This window comes from Plectropomus leopardus, chromosome 12, assembly GCF_026936395.1.
Source record: "Plectropomus leopardus strain MGB_pleo_1.0 chromosome 12, ASM2693639v1, whole genome shotgun sequence".
NCBI lineage: Eukaryota > Metazoa > Chordata > Actinopteri > Perciformes > Serranidae > Plectropomus > Plectropomus leopardus.
Genome location: NC_142187.1, coordinates 3,464,255 through 3,490,949, shown reverse-complemented (window position 1 = coordinate 3,490,949; position 26,695 = coordinate 3,464,255). Strand labels below are relative to the sequence as shown.

The window sequence follows — 26,695 nt, the reverse complement described above, 5'->3', positions numbered from 1 at the left end:
ATGTCCTTAGCCTGTGTTAACCACAGACCTTATTTATGGCATTTTACTGAAAATCCATTCAAAAAACCCAGAGACTTTGAGACGAGGGAACCGGAATTGCAAAAATGCTAATGGACTTCCATATTTTTAGGACTCATTACTTCACCACTCTATCACCTGCCAGGGGACTTTCTATAGGGGTCAGAGAGCAGTGGGGACTAACACTGCTCTCTGACCTTTGTATTTAAGCCATAATAGCTGATTAGTGACCCAAGTTTCATTAATGTGCATATTACTGGAGCAAAAGTTTCCTGTGCTCAGTTGAAATCCCCGTCCGTGTGACGGGGAGGAGGGGGAGGTGGCAGAGCTTTCGTTCTGATCCGGCGGGTCCGTTCAGACCTGCCACTCTGGCTCTGCTTCCTCTCTCTTCCTTTCTTTTTTATTACTGCTCTCTGGCATTCATTTTAAAGTCGTAATTGCTGATCAGTGACCCTAGGATCTTCATTGAGTGTTTATCCTTTTTTCTGCTCACCACCTTGGGTCTGTTGAACTGCATTACGCTAATCACGTTGCCTCTCCGGAGCATTCCTGCTCCCTTGTTTCCTAGCTTTCCCGAAACCTGGCCGCAATCCTGGCTGCATCTGATTGTGGCGATATCTGTGCTGGCGCTGTGACAATGCCTTTGGTTGTGCTCGTGCTGTGGTTGCACTGATACTGTGCCCCTTGCTCGCCCTGATCGTGGTCCTGGTCCTGGTTGCGCAGATGCTGTGATCATGCCTTTGGACACCTCCCTATCAATATATGCATGAGACTTTTATCAACACCCTCAACATTATCATAGAGTGCATTTGATAATTTCACACCTATCGTTATTGTAATATGACATACGTCTGTTTCCACTATTGCCGTGCCTCTCTCCCCCTCCTCCCTCTCTCTTTCTCTTTCCTTTTGGCCATGATTGTATTTCATTTGTTATTTATGACATCTATTGCACGTCTGTCCATCCTGGAAGAGGGATCCTTCAATATCCTCTACCGCTCTTCCTGAGGTTTCATCCTTTTTTTCCCCGTTACAGGGGTTCTTTTTCGGGAGTTTTTCCTTGGGTGATGTGAGGGTCTAAGGGCAGAGGGATGTCGTACACTGTAAAGCCTTCTGAGGCAAACCATGGTTTGTGATAATGGGCTCTACAAATAAAATTGACTTGACTTGACCAAAACACTAGAAGAATGAGACAGAGTAACAGAGAGTAAGCACACTGTGAACACTGACCTCATCCTGTGTCTGTGTGTGTTTGATGGTCTGTTCAGTGTGGCCCTCCTGTGTTGGTGAGTGCTGAGGGCCTGGTCTCCTCTGCAGGGCAGGGCTGCCCTCTCTGCTGCGAGGACTCACCTTCACAACACAACAACATCTCTCATATTCTACACGACAAAAACACCTGTTTGCACACACTCTCACAAGTTATAAGTATTTAGTCACCTCTGTTTCCTCTCTGTGCGACACGTGTCAATCTACAGAAGCCGCTCGAATTCACTGTTATATTTTGTCCAAAGATTCAGATATACTGGCGCAACATTTTCCATATAATTTAAGACATTTTATAAATCAAGAATTGAGCCTGAGCCACAAACTATTGTTTTTTTTAAATATTTCTGAGACATCAGACATTTTCACATTGACGCAAAGACAAATAATCAACTACTTTCTCATGTCAGCTAAGAAATGCTCGCTAATGTTGTGGAAGGGTAGAAACATCCCTGATGTTAAAATGTGGCTTGATGATCTTGTCAGTACTCTTGAGATGGAGAAAATAAGATATATTGGAAATGAGCGGGTGAAATTATATAATGCCATCTGGCAACCTTTTGTTCAATATTTGGAAAAAACAACAGTCTAATGGCATTTGATGATTTTTGCTCCCAACAAATTGTAGGATCCTTTGATTTACTATTAGGTGTCTTGGCTATGTGGGTTGTTTTGTTTTTTTGTTGGTTGGTTTGTTTCCCTGTTCTCTCTTTTGTCTTATTTTTATTTTTTTGTAATTTAAAAAATCCTGGAGAAGACCGATGTCTGAATTAGTTATGTAAATGCACTAATCATATTCATGCTGCATTTGTATATTTAGCAATAATTTCTATGTTTGTGTGTATTTGCAACAATCTGTGTAACCTGACCCCTCTCAATAAAATGCTTCAAACATGTTATGATTATTTAGCAGATGGAGCCATCATCAGTGCAGTACCTTGGCTACACTGGGTGAGTCCCGTCCGTGGGTGGGTGTCAGTGGGGGGCTGGGGTGGTGATGTTGGGGCTGGATCCCTGCAGCTGCTGTGTTCATTCTGCGGGCCATGATTGGGGAGGCTGAGCCTGCTGGGCTGACCTCCGCCTGACTCCCAGAGAGAGATGCTGTTGGCAGAGGAGCTCTGACCGAGGATCGCGGCTGGGGTTTGGGGGAGCTCTGGGGGCTCTGGGTCTTCAGGGGTCCCTGCTCTGTTTCCAGGACCTTTAGAGGCTCCACCTGGGCTGATCTGGCTGTTGGGGTGGACTCTGACACACACCTGTGAGGACAAAGATGGCCATAATGATATTTCCCTGCTAAACACAACAGTTTAACCTCTGAGTGAAGTTGAGGAGCACCTGCGGAGAGAGCTGAGGGCCTCTGTAAGGGCTTTAACCCTCTTCAGCATGGAGTCCATCTTCAGAGGCTCCTCCTTCAGGAAACGCACCGCCTCCACCTCCAGCCTCAGCACTGAGCGCATCTTTGCCTGCAGCTCCGGAAACTCACCTGGAAAACCACCAAATGATAGGGATAAGATGAAGCAAAAAAAATAACCTTTATTTTGTAGTTTGTTTACCTACATGTCACCATATATAATCATTCAATTCATTTTTATTTAATAAGCACATTATCACAAATCACGTGTTACCTCAGAGGGCTTTACAGCATATGACTTCCCTCTGTCCTCAGACCCTCACAGTGACTAAGGAAAAACTCCCCCCAAAAACTTTAACAGGCAAAAAACAATGAACAGAAGCTGACAAATGACATACAGAGCAATGTATGTTTGCATGAACTGTAATGAAACGTTTCAATATAGAGTACCAATATTTATATTGTCCTACATACAGTTATACGGCTGCACAGTGCACCCTTACTCTCACACCCAGCTGGATAATCAATTAAATTGATCACTGATCATCATCTCTTACTAACATAAATCTAAAATGTTAAACATCAGTATCACATAAACATCATTTTCATACTTCCTTTTTCTAAATTCACCCTTTCTAATGATACTTTGTACCATGACATTTACTAATGTGATGATTCCACTAACATCAAAAATATTGATCTAATCTCGTGATGGTTTAATCAGCCAATAGCGAGATACAGTTTGATTCATTCCTGCAATGGACCTGCTCGCAGCAGCACCTGAATTGTGGGTCATGGTTGCACTGATGTTGTGATCCTACTCAACGCCAACTACTATTGCTCTTATTATTAATCATACCTCCACTATTATTATATACAAATGACTGTTATTGTATTTGCGTGTAATATTAAATGCTATCATAAATTACATTTATCAATTTTTATGTCCATTACTTTTGTTATATCTTATTGTTACGATTATTGTTGCTGTGCATCTCTGCCATTTCTCCTTCCCTCTCTGTCATCTACTGTAATTGTATTGTTATTAACAACATCTATTGCACATCTGTCTGTCCTGGAAGAGGGATTTCTCTTCAGTTGCTCTTCCTGACGTTTCTACCATTTTTTTCTCCCCGGTATAGGGATGTTTTTGGGGAGTTTTTCCTTAGTCACTTTGAGGGTCTAAGGACAGAGAGATGTTGTATGCTGTAAAGCCCTTTTAAGCAAACTGTGATTTGTGATATTGGGCTTTATAATAAAATAAAATTGAATTAAATTCAACTGTCTTGATACAACCCAAATCCACCAACCTTTAAGGGTGGCCAGCGTTTCTCCCACCCTCCGCAGGTTCACCGCTCCCTCCTCCACATCTCTCAGAGTGATCAGCAGCTGGTCGGGACTGGAGGTGGAGCTTTGTTGCAAATGGTCCACATAGTCCTCCAGTTCACTGAGATGTGAAAAAGACATTCAACATGTAGCAACAACAGTCAACACAGACAGACAATCAATCATGTAATAGCCTTCTGTAGACACAAGGTGGAAGCAGAGAGTAAATTTGAGATGTTCCATAGTTCTGTTGGTGGTCATCAAATTACGAAAATGGTATGATATTATATCTTAAGAGCCAGTTTTGGCTTTAGTCCTTCAGACAGAGAACAGTTTCTGTGTTATAAACATTTTTTTACTGATTTTCATTATTTTTTAAACAGCTTTTTTGATCACGACAAATAGTTAAGATAAAAACATCTAATTTCAAACAATACCAAATGTGTTATACTCTCAATCAAATCTCACAGCAACATATTGCATAGATTATTTTATTTTTTTAAGTGATGTTAATTCTTCACGACTGATTAATTGACCGACTAATTATTATCATTCCTACTCAACGCATAAGAAAATGATGGATGAAACATAGGCATTCGTGGTGACTAAGACATTGCATTATTCAGTTGCTGTATTAAAGACATTCTGGAGGTACTAGGAAATGCTTTGTTTTTACATGTCTTTGATTCAGTCTTTGCTTTTTCTTACAGGGTATTCTCTGTTACAGATATTAATGACCACTGCTGGAGGGGCCTGAGGCCTGACATTTTCATTGCCAATGACTGTAATTGTGGTGCACATGATGAGAATAAAGAACTTGTATAATGTGAGAAAGCACATGTGTAGTGATCATAGTGCCCACTGTAGATCATACACGGAGCTAATTAAAGTCAACTTCACTTTCATGGTTCAGCATGAAGGAAGAATTCCCTCTCTCTCCTTGTTACTGCATTTATAGAGATGGATAATGTGGGCAGTGACGCTGCTGCACATCGTTAACTGCTCAGTTCCTGCTCATAGTGCAGCCTCTCAGAGCATCTTTACAGCTGCTGGGTTAAAATATCTCATCATTTTAAAATGCATTTAAATTATCAGAACTTATCAGACACAAGCTGCTTTTGACAGTAAGTCCTTGTTTTGGTTTGGAGTGACTTTTATCAGTCTTTGTGAGACCTGCAGTGACCTGTAAAAGCACTGTTTGTGGAATGTATATGTTTTATGTCCAATTCTCTGTAGAGAGCCCCAGTCTGATCTCTGTTGTGTTGGTTAGCAATGCCTCACAGCAAGAGGGTGCTGTGTTCAAATTCTGGGCTCTTCTGTGGTGAGTTTGTATGTTCTCCCCGTGTCAGCGTGGGCTTTCTCTGACTTCTCTGGCTTCCTTCTATAGTCTAAAGACATGATTATTGCTGTAGGTATGAATGTGAGCCTGAACGTTTGCCTCTGTGTGTCAGCCCTGTAATCGATTATATTGTATTGGCTGGAACCTTTCATATGTAGTGCTGTTGAAGTATATATACTGTTCGGTTATTCAAAGTATCACACTGTTGTAGCAGAGAGTGCACAGATGGAGCATCAGAACGCCAGGTGCAGTGAAAGTGAAACTTTACCATTCATTCTGTTGGGTCTAAAAGTTTGCATTTACTCACATCTGCATCAGCTGCCTCTCATTTGATCAAATCAACTGTGAATGGATCGACAGATCAATTATCCACCCTGTGACTCACAAACTGCTGCTGAGGGGATAAAAAAGAACACATGGAGAGCTCTGCCTGCACTGCATTCACGGACCCAAAAAACACTCAGACTGATACACAGGGACACACGAATTTAAAAAGAAAGGAAAGGCAGTGTGTCCCCTGCAAGGTCCATTCTCGTGATTCAGGTAGACCAAGAACATGTCCCAGTTCAGAGAATCCAAAGTCTGAAATACTGGTTTGTTTAGGTTAGCCACTACAGGCTGAGCTAAGTATGGAAAGCTAGCTTGTCGGCTTACCATTCATCACTCGTTTAAGTCCACGATCTTAAATCTGTATCTCAATCAAAGTGTGAGTCAAAACCAAAATACTGCATGTCCAGAGCAAGATAATTCATGGTCCAAACCCCAAAATCTACTGTTTGTAGCAAGAAATGTCAAATTAAAGAGACACACAAAGCACACACTTTGCAAGTGATGATAACACAAATCGTACTGTAAGACACTCCAAAATATGTCAGTAAATGGTTTTGTGGCTATTTCTTGCTTTTACTGTCTTGATAAAACTGAGCTAAGATAGCTGTGATGTAAACTATGGGCCAACGCTACATATGAAGATTATGTGATAGCAGTAAGTCAGTAACACATGATGTTAAAAAAAAGTCAAATATTTAAGTTAGTCCATCTAAAACAGGACTTTTAAAATACATGTAAACATTACTGAGTGTGGCTCAGAGGTAGAGCAGGTCGTCTTCTAATCGGAAGGTTAGTGGTTCCTCCAGGTAACATGTTGAAGTATCCTTGGACAAGATACTGAACCCCAAATTGCTCCTGATGCCGCTGAACTGAGCTAGGACTGTAGCTCAGTTCAGAGTTTCAGCAGGTGGTCAAACTTTGCGTGTTCTTGTTAGTTAGTAGTTGACTTGTAGGGGTAATGCTGCCCCCTATTAGATTGCAGGATGTGTCAAAGCATTTCACATTGCACCTGTAGAACTCTGAAGCCTTGAGTCACTGCAGCAGACAACAAGTTGAGCAGAAAAACACTGCTTCAAGGCTGCTCTACTACACTGTACAAAACTTGCACTTTTCATCAGGGGCCGGGATTTCTAAAGTGGTGATTTAGCCTTTTCAACATTTAAACACTTGCTCTGACATCATGCCCGTTATGATGTCACAGCTGCTGAAGTCAAATCATTGGTGACATGCGAGACACAGCACGGCAACATCTTTAGCCAGAGAGAAAATGTGAAGAAACATATTGTTAAAAATAGAGCCGGGGGATGGGAAGTGATTTGATGGGATGTGACATGGGTTTCCAGAGACATCAGAACTCATTCTCATGTTAGCATGCTCCGCACTGACTTTATAGTACAGATTACTGTGCAAACAGAAGCCTGGCATTTATCAAGCACAGCGAGTAGGAGTTTTAGAATGAGTGTGATATAATTATTCCTCCACACACCACTCCAAATCATGCACATCATTAACAAAACACCAATGCAACACATCACGAAAGCAATAGCTTCACTAGAGCAGGTCTTTTGGTAAATTTGTTTTGGATCAGCTCATTACTTTGTATTACTTAGTCATGTTGCTTATGTATATTCAGAAGTGACAATATTTGAATAGAGAGCTGAAGAGTTAGCTTCTGTAGCTTTCAGATCTGTGTATTTTGACCTGACGGCTTTCTTTCATCAATCTGTCTGAAAAGCTAAAAATACAATATCAAGCCTCTACCTAGCTACATTTGCATTACTTTAACTGTTCTGTCTAATGACATTTGAGCACCACACTTTTTCAAACACGAAAAAACAAAGACAGTCTTGTTGTTTTGAATGTTAGTGATAGTCAAGCTGTCAACACGCCAATATATAATAATGATCGTTTTATCCAAAATTCATTCAGGGAGACATTTGGGTTTTTTACATTGATACGAGGGCTCTTGAAGCTCCTCGTATGGGGTAAAGAAAGCTTTCAGTCTGGCATAATTCTCATATATTAAAACTGCACCTTTAACGTAGCGCTTGCTGGCCGAGTTTTCCCCTGGACTTGACCCTTTAAAACATACTTCAACATTAGTTTTTTTGTGCTGCATTCAGACACCTCTCACAAGTTATTTATCTGAACTTTTTTGTACTTTTTTGCAGACACCATTTTGTCAGCCATGTATTTATTGCACTGCGGAAACAAAATTATACCAAATAAGGCTTTTCTTTTTACAGAGGAGGAAGTGAAAGACATAAAAATGTTGCTTAACTTAATGTCGTGAGAGATTACAGGTATCTAAAAATAACAAAAAGCTAATACTGGACTTGAACTCTTCTTTTAAAAGTCAAAACTTTTATGAAAAATATTTACTTTTGAGTCAATTCACACTCTTACCGAAGCCGTGTGAGTATTCTCTCCTCTGTAGCCAGGTAGTGGATCCTCTCTTCCTCCATCTCAGCTCTCCGTCTGTACGACGCCTCCTCCGACTGAGCCAGCCGATTGTACATCAGCACCGCCAGCTCCTGACCCGCCATCCGCAGCATTGAACTCACACTCTCCTGGTTTGACAGCTGGACAGGGGAACAGCTCAGGTATTAGGATTCAACACCATAACCGCCTGAGGAAAAGTAGTGTTACTTGGTCTTTTTCTTTGGATCAAGATATTTCAAAAACTAATGACTTCTTTGCCATAAAATCTGGTGTACATATTACAGTCCACTGAGGATGACTGTGATGGTCCTTGGACCTATTATATATTTATGTACATACCGCCACTGTCAAGCTTACCCATAACCCACTTTGTATACCTCAGTTTTATGGAATTTAAGATTTTTTTCCCCCTAATTCCTCTTTATGTTAATTTTTACTGTTTTTGATAATTCATCTTTTGAGATACATATGTGTTACATATGTGCATCCAGTCAATGCATCATGTGCGTCAAATCAACATACTTATTATGTGGAGCTTTTTGTTTGTTTTTGATTTATTTAGTTACTTCATTAGTTAGCTGTGTAGTTAGTTGTTTAGTTAGTTGTGTAGTTATTTAGTTAGTTCTGTAGTTATTTAAAAAGAAGTGATTTGTGGTGATGCGCTAACTCCACCCATGATAGAAATCCCCACCTGACCATTAGCCCAAGGATAACCAGCACAGCAATATGTGAGTGAGAGGCATGTTTTGATTTTAGCTGGATCTTAGCTGCATGATTTTACAATGTAGATTTACATTGAGTCTTCTTTTTTTTTTACCTTGTACATACTGTCCTTTCTACTGACCTATACCAACACTGTGTTCATTAGAAAAAAGTTTCTGGGCACTTGCTGTATATGATGTTGAAACAAAGTTTTGTTTTGGAGTTTGTTATATTTCAAATTCTAAATATTCAGATTTTAATTCTATTGTAAATGCATATTCCAGCTATTGGTTATTGGTCTTACAAATATTCACTCATTTTGAATTTGATGCCTGCAACACGATCCAAAAAAGCTGGGTCAGGGGTATGTTTACCACTGTGTTACATCACCTTTCCTTTTAACAACACTCAATAAGCATTTGGGAACTGAGGACACTAATTGTTGAAGCTTTGTAGGTGGAATTCTTTCCCATTCTTGCTTGATGTATGACTTCAGTTGCTCAGCAGTCCAGGGTCTTGTCGTATTTTGCACTTCATGTGAAAGAACAAGATCCAGGGTATAAGCGGCTGGAATGAGCTTCCTCCGTAGGGTGGCTGGGCTCTCCCTTAGAGATAGGGTGAGAAGCGTGGTTGTCCGGGAGGAGCTCGCAGTAGAGCCGCTGCTCCTCCGCGTTGGGAAGAGCCAGATGAGGTGGCTCAGTCATCTAATTAGGATGCTTCCCAGACGTCTCCTTGGTGAGGTGTTCAGGCCACGTCCCACCAGTAGCAGGCCCCAGAGAAGACCCAGGACACACTGGAGAGACTATGTCTCTCAGCTAGCCTGGGAACGCCTCGGGATCCCCCGGGAAGAGCTGGACGAAGTAGCCCGGGATAGGGAAGTCTGGGCTTCCCTGCCAGGGCTGCTTCCCCCGCGACCCGACCCCAGATAAGCGAAAGAAAATGGATGGATGGCTGAATTTGAAATGTGGACTGGTCAGACCACAGCACACTTTTCCACTTTGTGTCAGTCCATCTCAGATGAGCTTGGGCTCAGAGAAGCCAGCTGTGTTTCTGGGTGTTGTTAATACATGGCTTTTGCTTTGCATGGTAGAGTTTTAACTTGCACCTGTAGATGTTGTGACAAACTGTGTTAAATGCTGATGATTTTCCAAAGTGTTCCTGAGCCCACGTGGTAATATCCTTTACAGAATGATGTCGGTTTTTAATGCAGTGCTGCTTAAGGGATCAAAGATCACGGGCTTTTGAGGATATTGTCGACTGTAGACAATGAAATCCCTTAATTCCTTGAAATTGTACGTTGAGAAATGTTGGACTACTTGCTCACACAGTTGTTCACAAAGCGGTGAACCTCGCCCCATCCTTGCTTGTGAACGACTGAGCCTTTCGGGGATGCTCCTTTTATACCCAATCATGACACACTGTTTCCAACTAATCTGTTAAATTGTGGAATGTTCCAAACAGGTGTTTTTTGAGCATTCCTCAACTTTCCCAGTCTTTTCTTGCCCCTGTCCCAGCTTTTTTGGAACATGTTGCAGGCATCAAATTCAAAATGAGTGAATATTTGCAAAAAAACAATAAAGTTTATGAGTTTGAACATTAAATATCTTGTCTTTGTAGTGTATTCAATTGAATATAGATTGGAAAGGATTTGCTAATCATTGTATTCTGTTTTTATTTACATTTTACACAATGTCCCAACTTTATATATATGTGTATATTGTGGCTGTGTTTATGGAACACATGTTTAAGTTAGTGTTTATTCCTACCTCTCAGTATTTCTGTACTGCTGTTCATGTTTCAGATACGACACACAGATATTTGCAACTCACTCAAACTGCTCATAAAGCTACATAACTGCCTTCCTACCTCCACATCAACTCCTTTATCAGAGCTTCACTGTGCATGAAGATCTAGATCCACCATAGGTTTTCACACTCAGTTTAAATGTTAATACTGAGTACACACGTCAGTACCTGCAGGTGTCTGAGTTGGTTGAGTTGCATTCGCAGCTCACACACATTTCTCTTCGCCAATACCAAGCTCTGCTGCAGCCCGCCATCAGAAGGAGGGGCCTGAAAGGTTTGAAGGGCCAGAGGGGCGGGGCTGAAGCTGTCAATCAGAGCAGCAGAGTTCTGAAGCTCAGACGACACTGCTGAGGGTCAAAGAGAGGAAAATTTAATGTCGTCAGCACATTCAAATCATAACAAGCATGTCGCTGCTGGTAGGTAAAATTGTGCAAAAAAATATCTCACCAGGTCTGCTCTTGAGGCGTTTGCGGTCAGCACTCTCACTGCAAAGACACACAGACAGTTAAATCCTATGCTTAATCTTCCCTGTTCTAGCCAAAGTTAACACAGCACACAGAGCTCATTTCATGTTGCTACCTGAATTATCCAGAAATATTCAGTGTAGATTTAAGCTAAATTGAAGCGCCAAGCAGCTCACAGTAAAAAAAAAGACAATAAGAACAAGTTAAAAACAACAGATAAAAACAAAAACAGATAAAAAAACACATGCCTAGAAAACACTTAAGGACTAAAACCTAAAAATAAACATAAAAAATCAGAGGGCAGAGGGTCAATAGTAGAAAAACCCAACAGCAAAAAAGACTCGGGATAAAATGCATAAGTGCTTCATTCCTGTGCAAATTAGCCGAGTTATCTTTTATTACACAGTTTACATATTGCTGTTACATCTCATGGATGTATCTAAAGAACATATTGTACGTGTTTATTTGAATTGCTGAAGCTGCAGTTGGCTCAAAGGGTTTACAGCAGATGTGACAGACCTGATAGCATCCTTGACTCTTGGAATATCTGATCCCACAGACAGAGCGCTGTGCACCAGACCTGCCAGACTGGCTATCTGCTCCTCCATAGCTTTCATTCTCTCACTGGAAAAAACAAACACATGCACATTCATAGTAACCACAAGATCAAGAGTTTCCCATCATGCAGTGCTGTCAAAGGTTTGAACAACAATAACCGCCTCACAGTTGTATGCCTCTACAAGCTCGTCACGTTGCACTTAAAGTTTACATCCACGTGTGTGAAAACATGGATGCGTCACATACATCTTTGCCCCAACAGCAGATCTCTACAATCAGCAGTTTCAAGGTGGCCAGAAAAGTGTTTTTGCAGAACATTATGATGGCACAGTGAAGCTGACCTTTGACCTTTTGGGTCTAAAATGTCATCACTTTATCATTATATCCTATTAGACATTTGTGTGAAATTTTGACATAATTAGTGTATGAATTACTGAGTTATGGTCAAAAATGTGTTTTATGAGGACACAGTGACGTTTGACCATCACATTCATATCAGTTCATTCTTTATCTGGTATTTGTTAATTGGGTAGCTATTTGGTTTTAAATTTAGGCATTCAGATATCCTTTTTTTCTGTTTCAGTGGATGAATGCCATTTCAGTGTTTGCGATCCTGCTGCTGCACCTGTCACACTCACAGTAACAGGATTGATCATTTACTCAACGGTTATTAACAATACTGAAAAGCAATAAAGAAATGTGTAGCTCATGCGGAGTTTGCATGAAGCTAAGCTTGTGACTGAGGTTTTCTGTGTTTACCACTGATAAATGACTTCAGTCGGAAGATTTCCTCCATGAACCAGTGGACCTTGTCATTAATGAATACTTACCATTGTTTAGTGCTTACAGTAAATACAGTAAGGTGATGACTCTGGCTCTGAGCTCACCTCTGGGCATTGTTGGCAGTCACGTGACCCTGAAACAGCCTCTCAGATTGTCCCAGAGGGCTGTCCATAAAGACAGATGAGGTAGAGGATGACGAGCCACTCCCTCTGCTTCTGTGAACGACCTCCACTGTGGCTCCGTTACTGTCCCGCCGCAGGGACCGGCGAATGGGAGACATCCTGTCTGGAGACACCAGGCCCACCCCTCCGATGATCTGTCCCTCTATCATCCTGACCTCATTGACTCTGTGAGGGGACGGAGGCGGGGTTTTGGTGCCCAGTGGAGGAAGCTGGCTGTCTCCATACTTCCTGCTCTTCTGCCTGGATGGTGGAGAAACAGGTAGAACAATGGATGGATTCACTCACACACACAAACACACACCTGGTTACATCAACACTGTTCTCAGTGTGGTGGGTCCACACTAAAAGTAAAATGTTGTTACTGTATTGCAGTCAATCACTGCTCCAGCTGATGTCAGCCATCAGTTCTACCTTTCTGCTTAAAGTGAGTTTATATCACCATCATGATCATCATCAGCTCCTGTAAAGAGGGCCTTTTTCTGATTTTTTTTGCTTTATTCTTTACTGCTGTTACTGACTGTCACATGCCATTGAATGCATTTTTATTCTTTGATGACCTCTCATGTAAGTATAATACAGAAGTAATTCAGGTCATCCTCATACACGTGAGGGATTGAGCAGAAACGATGCAGCAGGTGGTCCAGTGTTACCATTTGTAAAGTCATCTGATATCAGCCTCACTGTTTACTGCTCACTTAACAGTCGTTTTAGAACGCGGTTGCCATGACAGATTTGAGCAAAACTTAAGAGAAAACACAACTGCGAGATGACTGCGTTTCCACTGAGTGATGTCATGCGAATTCGCCTCTACCAACAACATTCCAAGAAACGTGGTGATGGATGTTCAAAACATTAGCAGGTTAATTTCTATGCAGCCACTGCATTAGCCATTATTATTTCCAATCCAAGCCACATAGGCGAGTTATGGATTTGATGATCCGCTCTTGAACTTTTGAGTTATGTGATGCAATAACAGCTCTTGTAGCTCCAGCTGCATCATTAGGGAGCCAGTTCCTACTGATAAGCACATAGCCATAGCACCATGTGACCTAGAAAAGCCCCAAAAGTGTTTCCATTGCAGTTTTGTGAAGTATGGCTTTTTCGAATCGCCTGAAATACCACCTTGTGCAAGGGTAGAAACTTTTTTGTGGCAAATGGGAGGTTTTTTTTTTAATTAACATGTTTCCATTAGGTAAATTTTATATGTGCAGTTTCAATTTGCACAATTTGGGGGTTAACGGAAACCCACCAAGTGTGGAAACAGCATACATGGAAACATAACACAGTCCAGCTGAAGTTGGACTCTCATTTCAGCTTTGTTCAAGTGTGTGCAGATGGAGGTAAATGCAGATTCTGCCACAGCAGCAGCAACATACAGTGACTATTCTGTCTATAGTAGGTGTGCAGATCCACCACAATGTTCGTGGTAGTTTTTTTCAGAGCTCTGCAATATGCATGAAACCAACACCAAGATCAAACATCAAACAGTGTTTGAGCAGCTACTCTGTCACAAATCCAGTGTTAGAGCAGCTGCTGTGTGTGTTTACAGTACAGCCAAACAAACTCAGGTTGTTTAAATAAAGAAATCACAACCGTTATCTGGTTTCATGCAGCACACCACAACAGGACACAGTAAAGAAGGCAGAGGTGTGCAGCCTGTCACCCAATCTCTTTATCTCACTGTGGCTGCTCCTCACTGGTCCATTGATCCCTGACAGGTTTACAACTGATACAATATCAACCAAATGCTGTCTGGTTTTGCAGGTACATTTATGATGCATCTATCTGTGTGAGCATCAGTGACAAATCCACTGGGCCCTATTTAAATGATCTACAGCACAAGGTCTAAAGTGCATACTGTGAGTGTATTAAAGGCTAAACTCCACTTCTGCTGGTTAAATCAACGTGTGTACCTGTGGAGGGAGCGGGTCTGGTGCTCCATGCCGTCTCCGTAGCCCATCAGGGGTTTAATGGAGGCGCGGTACTGCTGCAGCCCCCCTGGGATCCCTGTGACCCCAGCGTCCACCATGTCCGCTGTGAGAGAGGGAGGAGCACTACACTGGGAGGAGGCGATGCTGAGGCGACCTCCTCCGTCCTGCAGGGAGGAGCAGTAGGAGTCTGGGTAATGAGGTCCTCCTTCCCCACTCAGCACTAGGGCCATACTCTTACTGCTGCCGACGTCCTCGTCTGACACACACAAGAAATGAGAAAGGCAAGAGTTAAGACAGAGTCCAGAGAGACATAAGGCAGATTTCAAATAAAGATTTGGGCAAAATTTTAGTGATATTTTTGAAATGTCGATAAAACACAACTGCGAGACGACTGTGTTTCCACTGAGTGATGTTATACGACCTCTCTTGCGATGTTCTGTGACTTCTCCTCTTGCGATCATATTCCAAGAAGCATAGCGATGGATGCTTAAAACACAAGCATCTTAATAAATACGGACATTTCATGCTGCTTTGAATCCAATATCGCCGGAATTTCTTTGTCTTGTATAAGAATAAAGAAAATCTGGGTCTCCTTCTCTGTCCACACATACTGCGTCATGTTTTTAGAACATCATGTGACTCTGTTTCAATTGCAGTTTTGTGAATTATGGGTTTTTGAATCACCTAAAATACCACCTCATGTGAGCATAAAAACTTTTTTTGCAATAAATAGGGGTTTTTGTAAATTGACATGTTTTCATTAGGTGTATTTTATATTTGTAATTTCAATTTGCACAATTTGAGAGTTAATGGAAATCCGACTACAGTGGCCATCTACATTTGGTCATAAGTGGTTGAGGAATCTAACAAGTGAATCACAATAAAATTCTTGGGTGTAACATCGGTTTGTGACGGCAAATATCATTATGTTGGCTGATTTCGATATTTCATTGTAAAGCAAATATCTGCCGATACCAATGACATGCTGATATCATAGTGCAGACTCCACTGTCTTTACTGAAATACATTCAAGGCATCATCGCAATTTAAGACTTTAACTTCTTTTTTTTTTGGTACACACACATCATGTACTGTATGTATTTATGAAACGCGGTCTTAAGTCTCTCATGACATGATGCAGGAGCTGCATTAGGCACCACATGATAATATCTTCAATAAGCATCAAAGACTATTCATATGACTCACTCCTGACTCACTGTTAAAGAGACGAGTAAACATGCACGATTGGCCTGCATGTTCAGTCTTTTGTTGGCTATTTGTTACGTAAGAACAGGTGGAGCACAAACAACAGCAGCAATTATGAATGCTGGCAAGAATTCAAAATGTAGTATTTAAAAACCTTGTTTGGCTGGGGTGTGTGTGTGTGTGTGTGTGTGTTTGTGTGTTTGTAGTCTGTTGTCTTTCCAGGTCTCTGTGGTCCAGCTTGGCTGCACCTTTGAGTTGTTTTAACCTGTCTCTGATCCACAGTCTTCATTGCTCTCCCTAAGGTTTCTCTTGTTTTTCCTGTTTTTTTTTTTTTTTTGAGTTTTGTCCTTAACCAAATCAAGGGTGTATACTGTACCAATTGTAAAACCCTCTGAGCGTTTTTGTTATTCTGGGATATAAATAACAATGCTTGACGTGTGCCTCCAAAATAAGCCAATGTCAATTGTTTCCTTTCATCATGGAATCGAGCTGCACTTACTGTTTACACAAATGACACACATCTTCCTCCCGGCAGCAGAGAAGATCTCTACAATCAACACAGTTTCATGATTTATGTCACCAGTTCAGTATCTGACCAAATGTCTTCCCTTCTGTTCCTGAGATATGACGTTGAGTAATGTCCAGACGTGTTTTACCCGACAATATGATGTGACTGTGTAGCTGACTTTTGACCTCTTGAATATAAAATGTCTAGTGTTCTGAAGTTCACAAGAATGAGAGACCAGGTCACAGTGACCTTTAATAACACAAATCTTATTAGTTTGTCCAAGTGGACATTTGTGCTAAAATTGAAGAAATTGCCTCAAGGCGTTCTTGAGATATGGGATGTAAGGTCACATAGACCTTCGTCCTTCGATCACCTTATTTGAATCAGTTCATTGTTAAGTCTAACAACGAACGTTTGGGCCAAATTTCAGGACACTCACTCAAGGCCTTCTTTAAATACTGCATTCGTGAGAATGAGATGGATGCAAGGCCATGACCTTGACCTTCGACCACCAAAATGTAATCATTTCATCCTTGAGTCAAAGTCAATGTTTGTGCAAAATTTGAAGAAATTTCCTCACGGTGTTCTGAGGATATCAGGTTCACAACAATGAGACAGTATGCATGGACAAACCAAAAACACGTCCCCCACCACAGCTATGGCAGGTGCAGATGCATAAAAATATGTACATTGCTCTTGTAACAATAAATCAAAGAATAACGGTTTCTTTGGCTGAGGAGCCTGCAGGTATCTCACCAGGCTTGACATCTCTCCTCTCCAGTATGGCACTGCTGCTGGTGCAGAGGGAGCTGGATCGCCCTGCTCCTGACAGGCGTTCCCGTGGTAATGTGGTGCTGCCTGGATCCACCAGCCCCGTCCTCCCCCCTGTGCTCCCCCCACCGTATGCCATCCTGGAGGGGGACGAAGGCATGGAGCGGACCATGGGTGGGGACATGGAGCCCTGCAGGCTGTGCAGGGTGCTGCGGCTGGCAGACGACATGGTGTGGACCGGACTGTGACTGCCGTACAACACTTCTTTAGAGATCTGTTAAAAAAAAAAAGTGTTTATAACTCTGCTCTAAGGGAAAACTGAGAGTTACCAAAATGTTAACAGAATTTCTCAGACTTGTGAAATAAAATACTTTCTCAAGATCTATTTAACTCCTTACAATGGTCACAAACCCAGAAACTGTCCTCAGAAAAACCTTAGATACCTCTGTAGCTACTGTATGAACTTTAATTGTTTCATCATCCTGAAATAACTGTTTATCTAACCAAGTGTGCAACCTGTCGACACAATTGAAAAAACTGTGCAGTAGCTTTAATTGCATACACAGAAAGGCAAGAGTAAATAAAAGATAAATATATACATGGGTGGTGATTCACTGAACAGGTTTACCCAGGCCATACACTGCTACTATGTATTTAATGTTTTGTCGGCTTCAATTTAATTATTTTAGGCTTGTTTCAGGGTCTAAATTGTAACATGTTGTATTTGTGTTGGTGTTTATCAAACTAGTCCTCTAAATAAAAGACAAAATACACCAGCTTTTTCTTCTAACATGAACAGGTGTAGTTTTGGGGGCATTTGATGAAACAACTGATGTCTTGTTTATCAGTGTCAGAATCACCTTTATAGACCCAGCATGTACACAAAAAGGAATATGACTCTATTTTGCATTGCTATCATGATTTTACACATAAACAGACATGCCAGCTCAGAACAAGGACAACAAAACTGGACAATTCAAAGTAAAACAGACAATTATTATGTATACAAGTATGTGAAAAAATAGGTGTTTGAAAATAAAGTACAATTACAGCCTCGCAGTTGTATGTCTTTTTGAACCGGTCAAGTTGCACTTACAGTTTACATCCATGTCTGTGAAAATGATGCTTCACACACATCTTTCCTCCAGCAGCACAGAAGATCTCTACAATCAGCAAAGAATGACACGGACAATGTCACAGTGACTGTGACCTTTGACCACCAAATTCTAATCGGGTTACTGCAGAGTCCAAGTGGACGCTCATCGATCTATCTATCTATCTATCTATCTGTCTATATGTATCTATGTATCTATCTGTATCGACATACATACATACATACATACATACGTACATACATACATACAGTGGATGTTTGATGATACAAGGTTATTGACAGTGTATGACTGATTTAACTGTTCACCGGAAAGACAGTTTATGGTTTTCATTAGAACTACAAACAGTGAATCAAATGACATAGTTTACTTGGACTCCTAAACTCCTTAGACTCTAAAAGATGTAGCAGGATCAAGGACAAATTTTATTTTCATTTTTTAAACTACATTTAAAAACAAATAAATCTACCTTGTACCTTGTAATTTAACAAGTATCAGTCATAGTATATGAAACCACAAAAAGTTATCACCAACTCTGCAGCTTTACACACTCACTAAACTACTTATTTGTATCTTGTTTCCAGCGGCAACAGGCAGGGGATGGTTTGCATGCATGCTATAAAATGAGAATAGTTGATATAAACATCACACATCAAAATGTCAGAGCTACAGTATTTGCATTGGCATATAAATTTAGGGAAAGCTGGAGGGAAAGCTTGTTTTAATGTGATGTCTGCCAGGTGTGCATGAGTAAAAAAAAATTAAAAAACAGGCAATAACAGAGGCGGAGTGTCCTCTGAGACCAAAACCCACTGCAGGAAAACCTGCTTTTACAAAGGCAGCCCTGCGTAGACATGCAGGAGTGTGTGAAAGCTGTGGGAGAAATTCCAAGCGTCAACATGCTCTCATGCCGCCAGTGAATCAACATGAGGGAAATCAGATTGACTTCTCGGCTGTCCCGCATTTGTGTTAACCGCACTGACATACAAACTGGAAAAGTGATTCCTCTGCTGCCTGTTTAGGTGCTCAACAGCCACACTTCAGTGGTTCCAGGCTCTAACAGCCAGGCTGAACCAGGAACAGCCAGTGAACACTGCTGCTGCTGCAACTCTGACCTCATGTGACCTCATGTTGTCACTGGCACGACTGAAAAACTATTACGTGCATACATGTATAGGTAATCTGGGGTCTTTACGTACAGCAGAAGTTAATTTGTAATAATTATTTCCCATTACATACCCGTTCTACCTGTCTTTCAGTTGGGAATTTCCTCCCTTTCCGTCATCGTTTGTTGGTTCTCAGTAAACACACGCCTGAACTTGACTGGGTGGTCCCACTAAGCCAGTTTTACATTTCAGGATTAACCATCACGGAGCTCTGTCAGCCATTTAAACCGAAACATCAGGATCCTCATTATGCTCATGTTGTACAGCCATGTGTTACTGAACTCAACCAACCTTTATTGGGAATTCTAGTGGAATTCGCAAAGTTTACAAAGATGCATCAGATGTCAGGTTGAATGCACTGTTACTATGTGTACCACTGGAAACTAATGCACCAAAATCGTATAGTATATCCTACGTAATCATATCAGGCAATCCTTGGTATGCTCTTGCACTACCTATGTATTTTTATCACACAGAAAAGTAGCAGACAGTATTCATTGCGTTCTCAAGACCTCTTTATGCTCTCTGTCCCAAATGCCCGCTTACCCTGACATTCTTAACCAGCCCATTCTCACTCTGAACTTGTCAAGTATGTCCACTCGGCCAGCACTTTTGGCTTAAGAGGGTAGCGCCAAAAGCCACCTATCATGCCCACCGAGATTGCTGCTGGACAGCATCAGATGAGAATGAGCTCATACAAAACCAGTGATGCTGTTATAATATGCTGGTGGAAGGCATATTTTTCTACATCTTATCATGTGCTTCTTTTGCCTAACCTAACCGTCAGTAACATTGTTGCCTAATCCTAACCATCGACAGTTGCATTGTTTGCCATGTGCTGTTTTGTAAACATAAGGACTGTGCAGCGTCACACCCCTATGTGCATTTGTTAACATCACAGTAACGGCATCCCGGAGCATAAACTGCTGATGCATAAGGATGCTGAAAACATCATAAGTAGACCCAGAGGGTCACTGACAGAGTGGCACCATTTGACAAGCTGGCATGAGAACATGCTGTCTTACCCAGACTCCTAGCAATCCCACTCCTCTTGCCTAAACCTAACTAATCCAACCAATGAAGGTAATGAGTACTAGCCAATCATAGGGAGAGTAGAGCTGGTCATTGGTTTGCTATCTTAAGATTGGCAAATTTGTAAACAGGAACCAGGACACAGGATATATCTCAGGAAGTGTCTTAAGAGTTAACATCTTTAGATCAAACTTTTTGGACTCAATTCTGAGCACCATGTCTGGGAGAAACCTGGCACCACTCCTCACTTGCAAAATACCATCACAACAGTGAAGCATGGTGGTGGCAGCATTTCCTACTTCCTAGCCTCCTTACTTCTAGCATTCTTGCTTGGTGCACACCATAGACTTTAATAATACCTGACGCCAAATCAAAGATGGTGCCTATTTATTCCAATGGAGTTGCCCGCCTGCAGCATATGCCAAAAAAGTTTTCTAGCTTCCAGGTTTACTTCTGGGGTATGCGGCCCACTGAATATCTGCGACCATGAGTTCCTGCTCCATTTGTAGACTTTACATTGTGATGACATCACAGATTTTTAATTACTTTTCGTATCTCGAGGAAGGTTTTACGAATATGAAACCACCATGGCTCAAAATTCAGAATAAAAAATCATAATCAACCTTGTTTGCAGCTGGAGCTGTCCTGTCAAGTTTTATAAATGTCTCTTTCACAATGGTGGCCTACAGAGGAAGTGATTTTTGGCCCACAGTCAATGGCCACTGGTAAAAAAAATTGCTGCAAGGGTGAGCAGCTTTCATAGGAGCCTGGACCACACCCATCCTTAAACCTGAACTTCATTCTGATTTCAACGACACACCTGTAAAGTTCAGTGATAGCATTTTGCACAGGAGAGACATCTTATCTTGCTAACAAAATCTGTCCACAGAAAGACATACCGGCACATAGACACATAAACACCTGGCAAAATACTCAAAACAGCTTCTGTGGTAGTTCCTCCTACAACAGGTGTCACCTGGGTAGCATTTTGCAAAGAAGACACACACAGACAAACACAGACACACAAGGTGAAAACAATACCAGCCTTCATGACGTTGTCGTGCCTGGTACATACCTTGTCATTCACGACTGCAGCAACATTAATGTGTTAAGATGTTTTTGCTAGAAACCATACCAAGAATGAGGACAAGGACTCAACAAGAGCCAGAATATAATAAGATACATAATTCACTAATAAGAGACTTTTATGATATTACTGCATTCATTTTAAGGAACTTTCAGATATAGAAAGTCCAGATTTTAGTCTAGACAGCACAGACTGTATTTTATGACTCAGAATACGCAAGTGAAATACACTGCACTGAAACAATCACTGTCAGGAACAAATCAAAGTATTTCAGTGAATTAGTGAACTACATTACATTCATTCATTATTCACTCTGTTAGGTTGAGCTGCCAGAATACACTCATGGTCATGTAGGCTGTTGAGTAAATGTGCAGTATTACTTTGGGGTTGTGTGGAGTTTTGTGTCGGTCCTTCTCTCATGTTCCCACCATTAATCATGTTAACAAGCATTTCTTCTCTCTGCGCTCCACAAAGCAACATATGTGAGTCAGCAGCACCGAATGACAGAGCCTGATCTTATATGGCACTCACTCTGCCCCATTTACATCAAGCTCTGCAGTTCTGTGCTGTCTCAAGAATATTCGGAGGAAAAATACACAAAAAGAAGAGTTTGAAGATAAAACTGACATTTAAATGTGGGTTACAGCTCAGTGAGTATTTGGAAAACTTTGAATTTTGCAGAGATTCCAAGTTTGATTTAGTTTCAGAGCCTGCCTGTGTTATATACTACTTACTGCTGGGGCTGGGTAATATGGAGAAAATCAAACATCACAGTATTTTTCTCTGAATACCTTCATATCAATATTGTGACCATATTGTTGGGTTGACTATTGGTGCTTTCACAAAATATCTACAGATTTTTTAAAGTACTGTATAGTAATGTGGACATAATGACTAAGTGTGTAAAGACAAATAGATCAGCGGGAGCAGTCTGGTAAGTTCATAAAATTATTTTATTTTACTATAGTGCAGCCTTTAAAACTAGAGAAAGTCAGTTACAATATTACAATGGCCAAAACGGTTTTATATCATGATATTTATGATATTGCCCAGCCCTACTTATTTCTTTTATAAAATGTTTTGTTCATCGATGTGACCTTAAGTAGGGATGCACACACTTAATTAATCCTTAGGGCCACTTTAATATTACACACACTCCACACTTAAAAAGATGTTATCATTAATATTATTATACATTAATACTATATCACAAATATCAAATTCATTAATTTTTAGCCCTTTAAATGCCAGGCTTTGTCATGATGCTATTTTTTAATCGCAGCCTAGGATGTGTCAATAATTGGCAGCAACATTGCTTTTTAAAGATTATTTTTTGGGGGGAATTTTCACTCTATTTATAGGACAGTGTGAGAGAGACAGGAAAGGTGGGAGAGAGAAGGGGGAATGACACGCAGCACAGGGCCACAGGCTGCTGCAGAGGCCTCTGGCACATGGTGGCACACACTCTACCCAGTGAGCTCGAGGTCGCCTCAGCAACATTAATTTTTATACATTATTTTTTGTGCAGTGTCAAATATTCACAATAATACCGCTCTGCACACAAAATGCGCTTTTCAAAATCAAGCTTTAAAAAATATTATATATAAAATATAATATTATTATTATTATTTCATTGAGTTAATTTTTTAATGAACTTTCTTATCTCAAATATTCATTAATATTTTTAAATTTTAACGCTTTAAATGCCATTCTTTTCTCATGATGATCATTATGTTTTTAGGTGAAAACACACACACACACACACACACACACACACACACACACACATTAATTATTTTCAATATAGTACATGCAAAGTAGATTTTTTTGATGATCACAGTCCAAGTCAAAAGCCTACGATGACACCCAGAAATAATACAACACATGTTTTTATGCTTTGATGGCTGTGGGATCAAAAATGTCAGTTTGAATAGGTTTCAACGGAGCATTTTTTAACTTAACATTATGAATATCACAATTTATTTCCACAGTGTATTTTAGACTTATTGTAGGAGCTGAGCTGGAAAGTTACAGATTAAACAAAAAAATACATATCTTGCCAAATTGTGTGCCATATGCATGAACACAGCCAAAATCATGAAAAAAATGAAGAATGAAAAGTGCATAAATTGCAGCAAACAGTCCCTGAGGGTTAATGAAAAGAAGATAATCCCTTATTGTGATGTTATGTTTCCACCATCAGTCATATCATGACACACATAGAATGTAAACCCAGAGCATATAAACATGTCAGAGGCGTGCATAACAGAGGGCTGTACCATGAAGCAAAGATGAGTGTCTTAGTGAGGGATGGTGAGTCTAAAGCCAGGATTTTCTGTGTCACTGCGGTGGCACTCCTTTAACTTGACAAGATTGACATGGTAACTTATGCTGCAAGGCTGACCTGGTCCAGACCAGTTTTTTTTCAGTTACTGCTTGAAATAACCAAAACAAAATCTCTCACTAATAATACTACTGTGATACCTTTTTAATATTATTTCATCATTTGGCTGGTTTTATGGCAGCGTGCTCAGAGCCTAATGAAGAAAGCCTAATTTAGCAGAGACTGTTGATAACCACCTTTGTGGTACCTGTTATCTGTGATTGGGGTTTTAGGTGTAGTGGAGCCAGCTAAGGCACAGAGAGTAAGAGAGAGTAAGGCACTCTGTTGAACTGGCTTCATGGCACAGCCCTCAGGGGTTCCTCTTAGTCAACAAACAGAAGGAAGGTTCTACACAAACATGTCCGTCAACACATCAGAACATGCTCCGCCTTCATGACAGTGAAAAAAAAAAAAAAACTCAACCAGCTGTGAAGTATCAGCAACACAATATCTGACAGGCAATGTGTAAAACTGACATGAAATTGTCATGACGACGCCATCATAGCTATGACATGGCACCTGTCATGACCATGACAGGATATTTTTTGAATATAGGTATCATTTGGTCAATAATGTCTTGTTTAATGCACAGTTGACATTGTTTGTCGTGTCTTTGGTATGACAGCGTGACATTAACCCAGACAACAGAATCTGCAATAAACATGCCACAGCAGGCCTAATGATCAAAGTATTTAGCTTCAGCAGGTTGTTAGTAGTCAACAGTTTTTTTCCCCTTCAGTACAAAAAGCATTGTACAAATATAATAAAAAGACTAGAATTACTACCTTGCAGGTGTATACCTCTGCACAGCAGTCAAGCTGCATTTACAGTTTACATCCACACACATCTCTAAAGAAGATCTCTACATTCAGCACAGTTTCAAGATAATTGTCACCAATTTCGTATCCGACCAAATGCCTCCCCTTCTGTTCCTAAGACATGCCGCTGAGTAATGGCAAGAAAAGTGTTTTTTAGTACATCATGATGTCACAATGAAGTTTACCTTTGACATTTAGAATATAAAATGTCATGATTACATAAGTTTTTCCTGATAGACATTTGTGGGAAATTGTGCCACAATCAGTGTATGAATTCATGACTTTTGGCCAAAACCATGTTTTGTGAGGTCACAGGGACCTTTGACCTATGACCACCAAATTCTAATCAGTTTATTCTTGAGTCCAAATTGACACTTGCCAAATTTGAAGAAATTCCTTCAAGGTGTTCTTGAGATACTGCACTCACGAGAATGAGATGGATGCAAGGTCACTTTGACCTTGACCTTTGACCACTAAAATCTAATCAGTTCATCCTTGAGTCCAAGTGAATGTGCCAAATTAGGAAAAATTCTCACAAGCCGTTTTGAGACATCACGTTCACAAGATTGAGACAAACAAAGTCACAGTGACCTTGAACTTTGATCTATGAACACTTAAATCTGATCAGTCTTTCAGTTCAAGTGGACATTTTTACCAAATTTGAAGAAACTTCCTCAAGGACAAAAAACAAAAACATTAAAACTCTCTTGACTTGTCTTTTGCTTTTCGGGTATATAAAGGCATTTGAAAAGTCCAAATTGCACCATTGTAGTTGAGGTCAAAAAAATTATTTATGACTAATATGGGTCTCATGATGTCAAAAGCAACCACATATGACAGTTTAATGTAATATTAACACATCAAGCTAAATAGTTTCTCAGAATTTGATAACAAGGCCTGTTATGGCATGTTTCTGTTGTCTTATGTCAAGCTGTCATAACAAAGAATCTCATACAATGTCAACTTTGTATTAAAGATGACACAAGTGCCTGAATGACATTTATTGGCAACAGTCATAAACATTCATTACGACTTCTTCATGTTTATGACAGGTGTCATGTCAGTCTTAAGCACACTCCTTTCAATAAAGTGTTGCCAAAGTAACACAGCACAGTGTGAAATCAATAAAATGACCGATCACATATAATGTCTTAAGTTTACCTCATAAACACATTTCAGCAGGCACTCATTATTGAGGTTCCACACTCAGATCTAACCGACTGCACACTACGAGTTTAATTACACGTTGATATAACCTGTTGACTTTGTGCAGCTCCTACTCCAAAATACAAAAAAACACAAAGCTTTGAAAAATGTTACCTGAGCAGGAACGCAGTCAATAATCCTGCAGCAGTGCAGATGAGAGGTGCACAGCAGCCCGTACGACTTGAGTGGGTGACACCATTCAAATCTATCACTTGATTTCAAAGGGCGTTGATCTCTAAACCTACACAGAGCCGACATGTCATAACACATAAACTGCTAGGAGTCTGAAAATCCAACATAAAATGATGCCCGCAGTGTAACGTCCGGACCAGTTACACAAGGAGAGCAGGCTGTCAATCAAATTATTGTTCCAGCACAAATGGAGTTGACACAGATTCCCCACAACAACAAAATCTCTCTCCAACTGTGACTCACTTTTGACTGGCTCTCAGGCGGCATCTTCTCTCTGCACGCTAACTCAACACACACACACACACACACACACACACACACACCATCAGCCTTCAACAGCAATAATTATTGATGTATTTTTAGAAAAATCTGATGTATGAAGCAGAAGTCATGTGCCATATCATGTGTATGACATGATGTTATGTTGTGCTGACATATTTACCTGGTGACTGCACAGTGCAGTGTACAGCACGCATAGCTGAAAGTGAATGTAACATTGCTGGCACAGACGTGGAGTTATTTTAAAGAAAAGCAAACACAAAGCAGGTTTTCATTCGTTTTTATGTTTTAAGTTTTTATGCTCATATGAGGTGGTATGGTAGGCGATTTGTAAAAGTCATATTTTACAAAACTGCAATGTAAACGCTTTTTTGGCTTTTCTAGGTCACATGATGCTATGGCTATATGCTTGTCAGTAGGAACTGACTCCCTCATGATGCAGCA

The 26,695-nt window shown here is 40.6% G+C and overlaps 1 protein-coding gene across 2 annotated transcripts in view; it reads right to left on the bottom strand.

Moving 5' to 3' along the window:
- Positions 1-26,695, bottom strand: part of LOC121951855 (sickle tail protein homolog) — a 117,594-nt gene that overhangs the window by 23,124 nt on the left and 67,775 nt on the right. For both annotated transcript variants that reach the window (XM_088085019.1, XM_042498341.2), the window contains exons 6-16: positions 16,962-17,250; positions 14,474-14,747; positions 12,483-12,800; positions 11,557-11,661; positions 11,021-11,058; positions 10,742-10,920; positions 8,031-8,206; positions 3,940-4,076; positions 2,614-2,761; positions 2,219-2,534; positions 1,249-1,368 (exon numbers count right to left, since the gene is read on the bottom strand). In XM_088085019.1, coding sequence (XP_087941145.1) covers positions 1,249-1,368; positions 2,219-2,534; positions 2,614-2,761; positions 3,940-4,076; positions 8,031-8,206; positions 10,742-10,920; positions 11,021-11,058; positions 11,557-11,661; positions 12,483-12,800; positions 14,474-14,747; positions 16,962-17,250 — 2,100 coding nt within the window. The remainder of the gene's footprint in view (positions 1-1,248; positions 1,369-2,218; positions 2,535-2,613; positions 2,762-3,939; positions 4,077-8,030; positions 8,207-10,741; positions 10,921-11,020; positions 11,059-11,556; positions 11,662-12,482; positions 12,801-14,473; positions 14,748-16,961; positions 17,251-26,695) is intronic.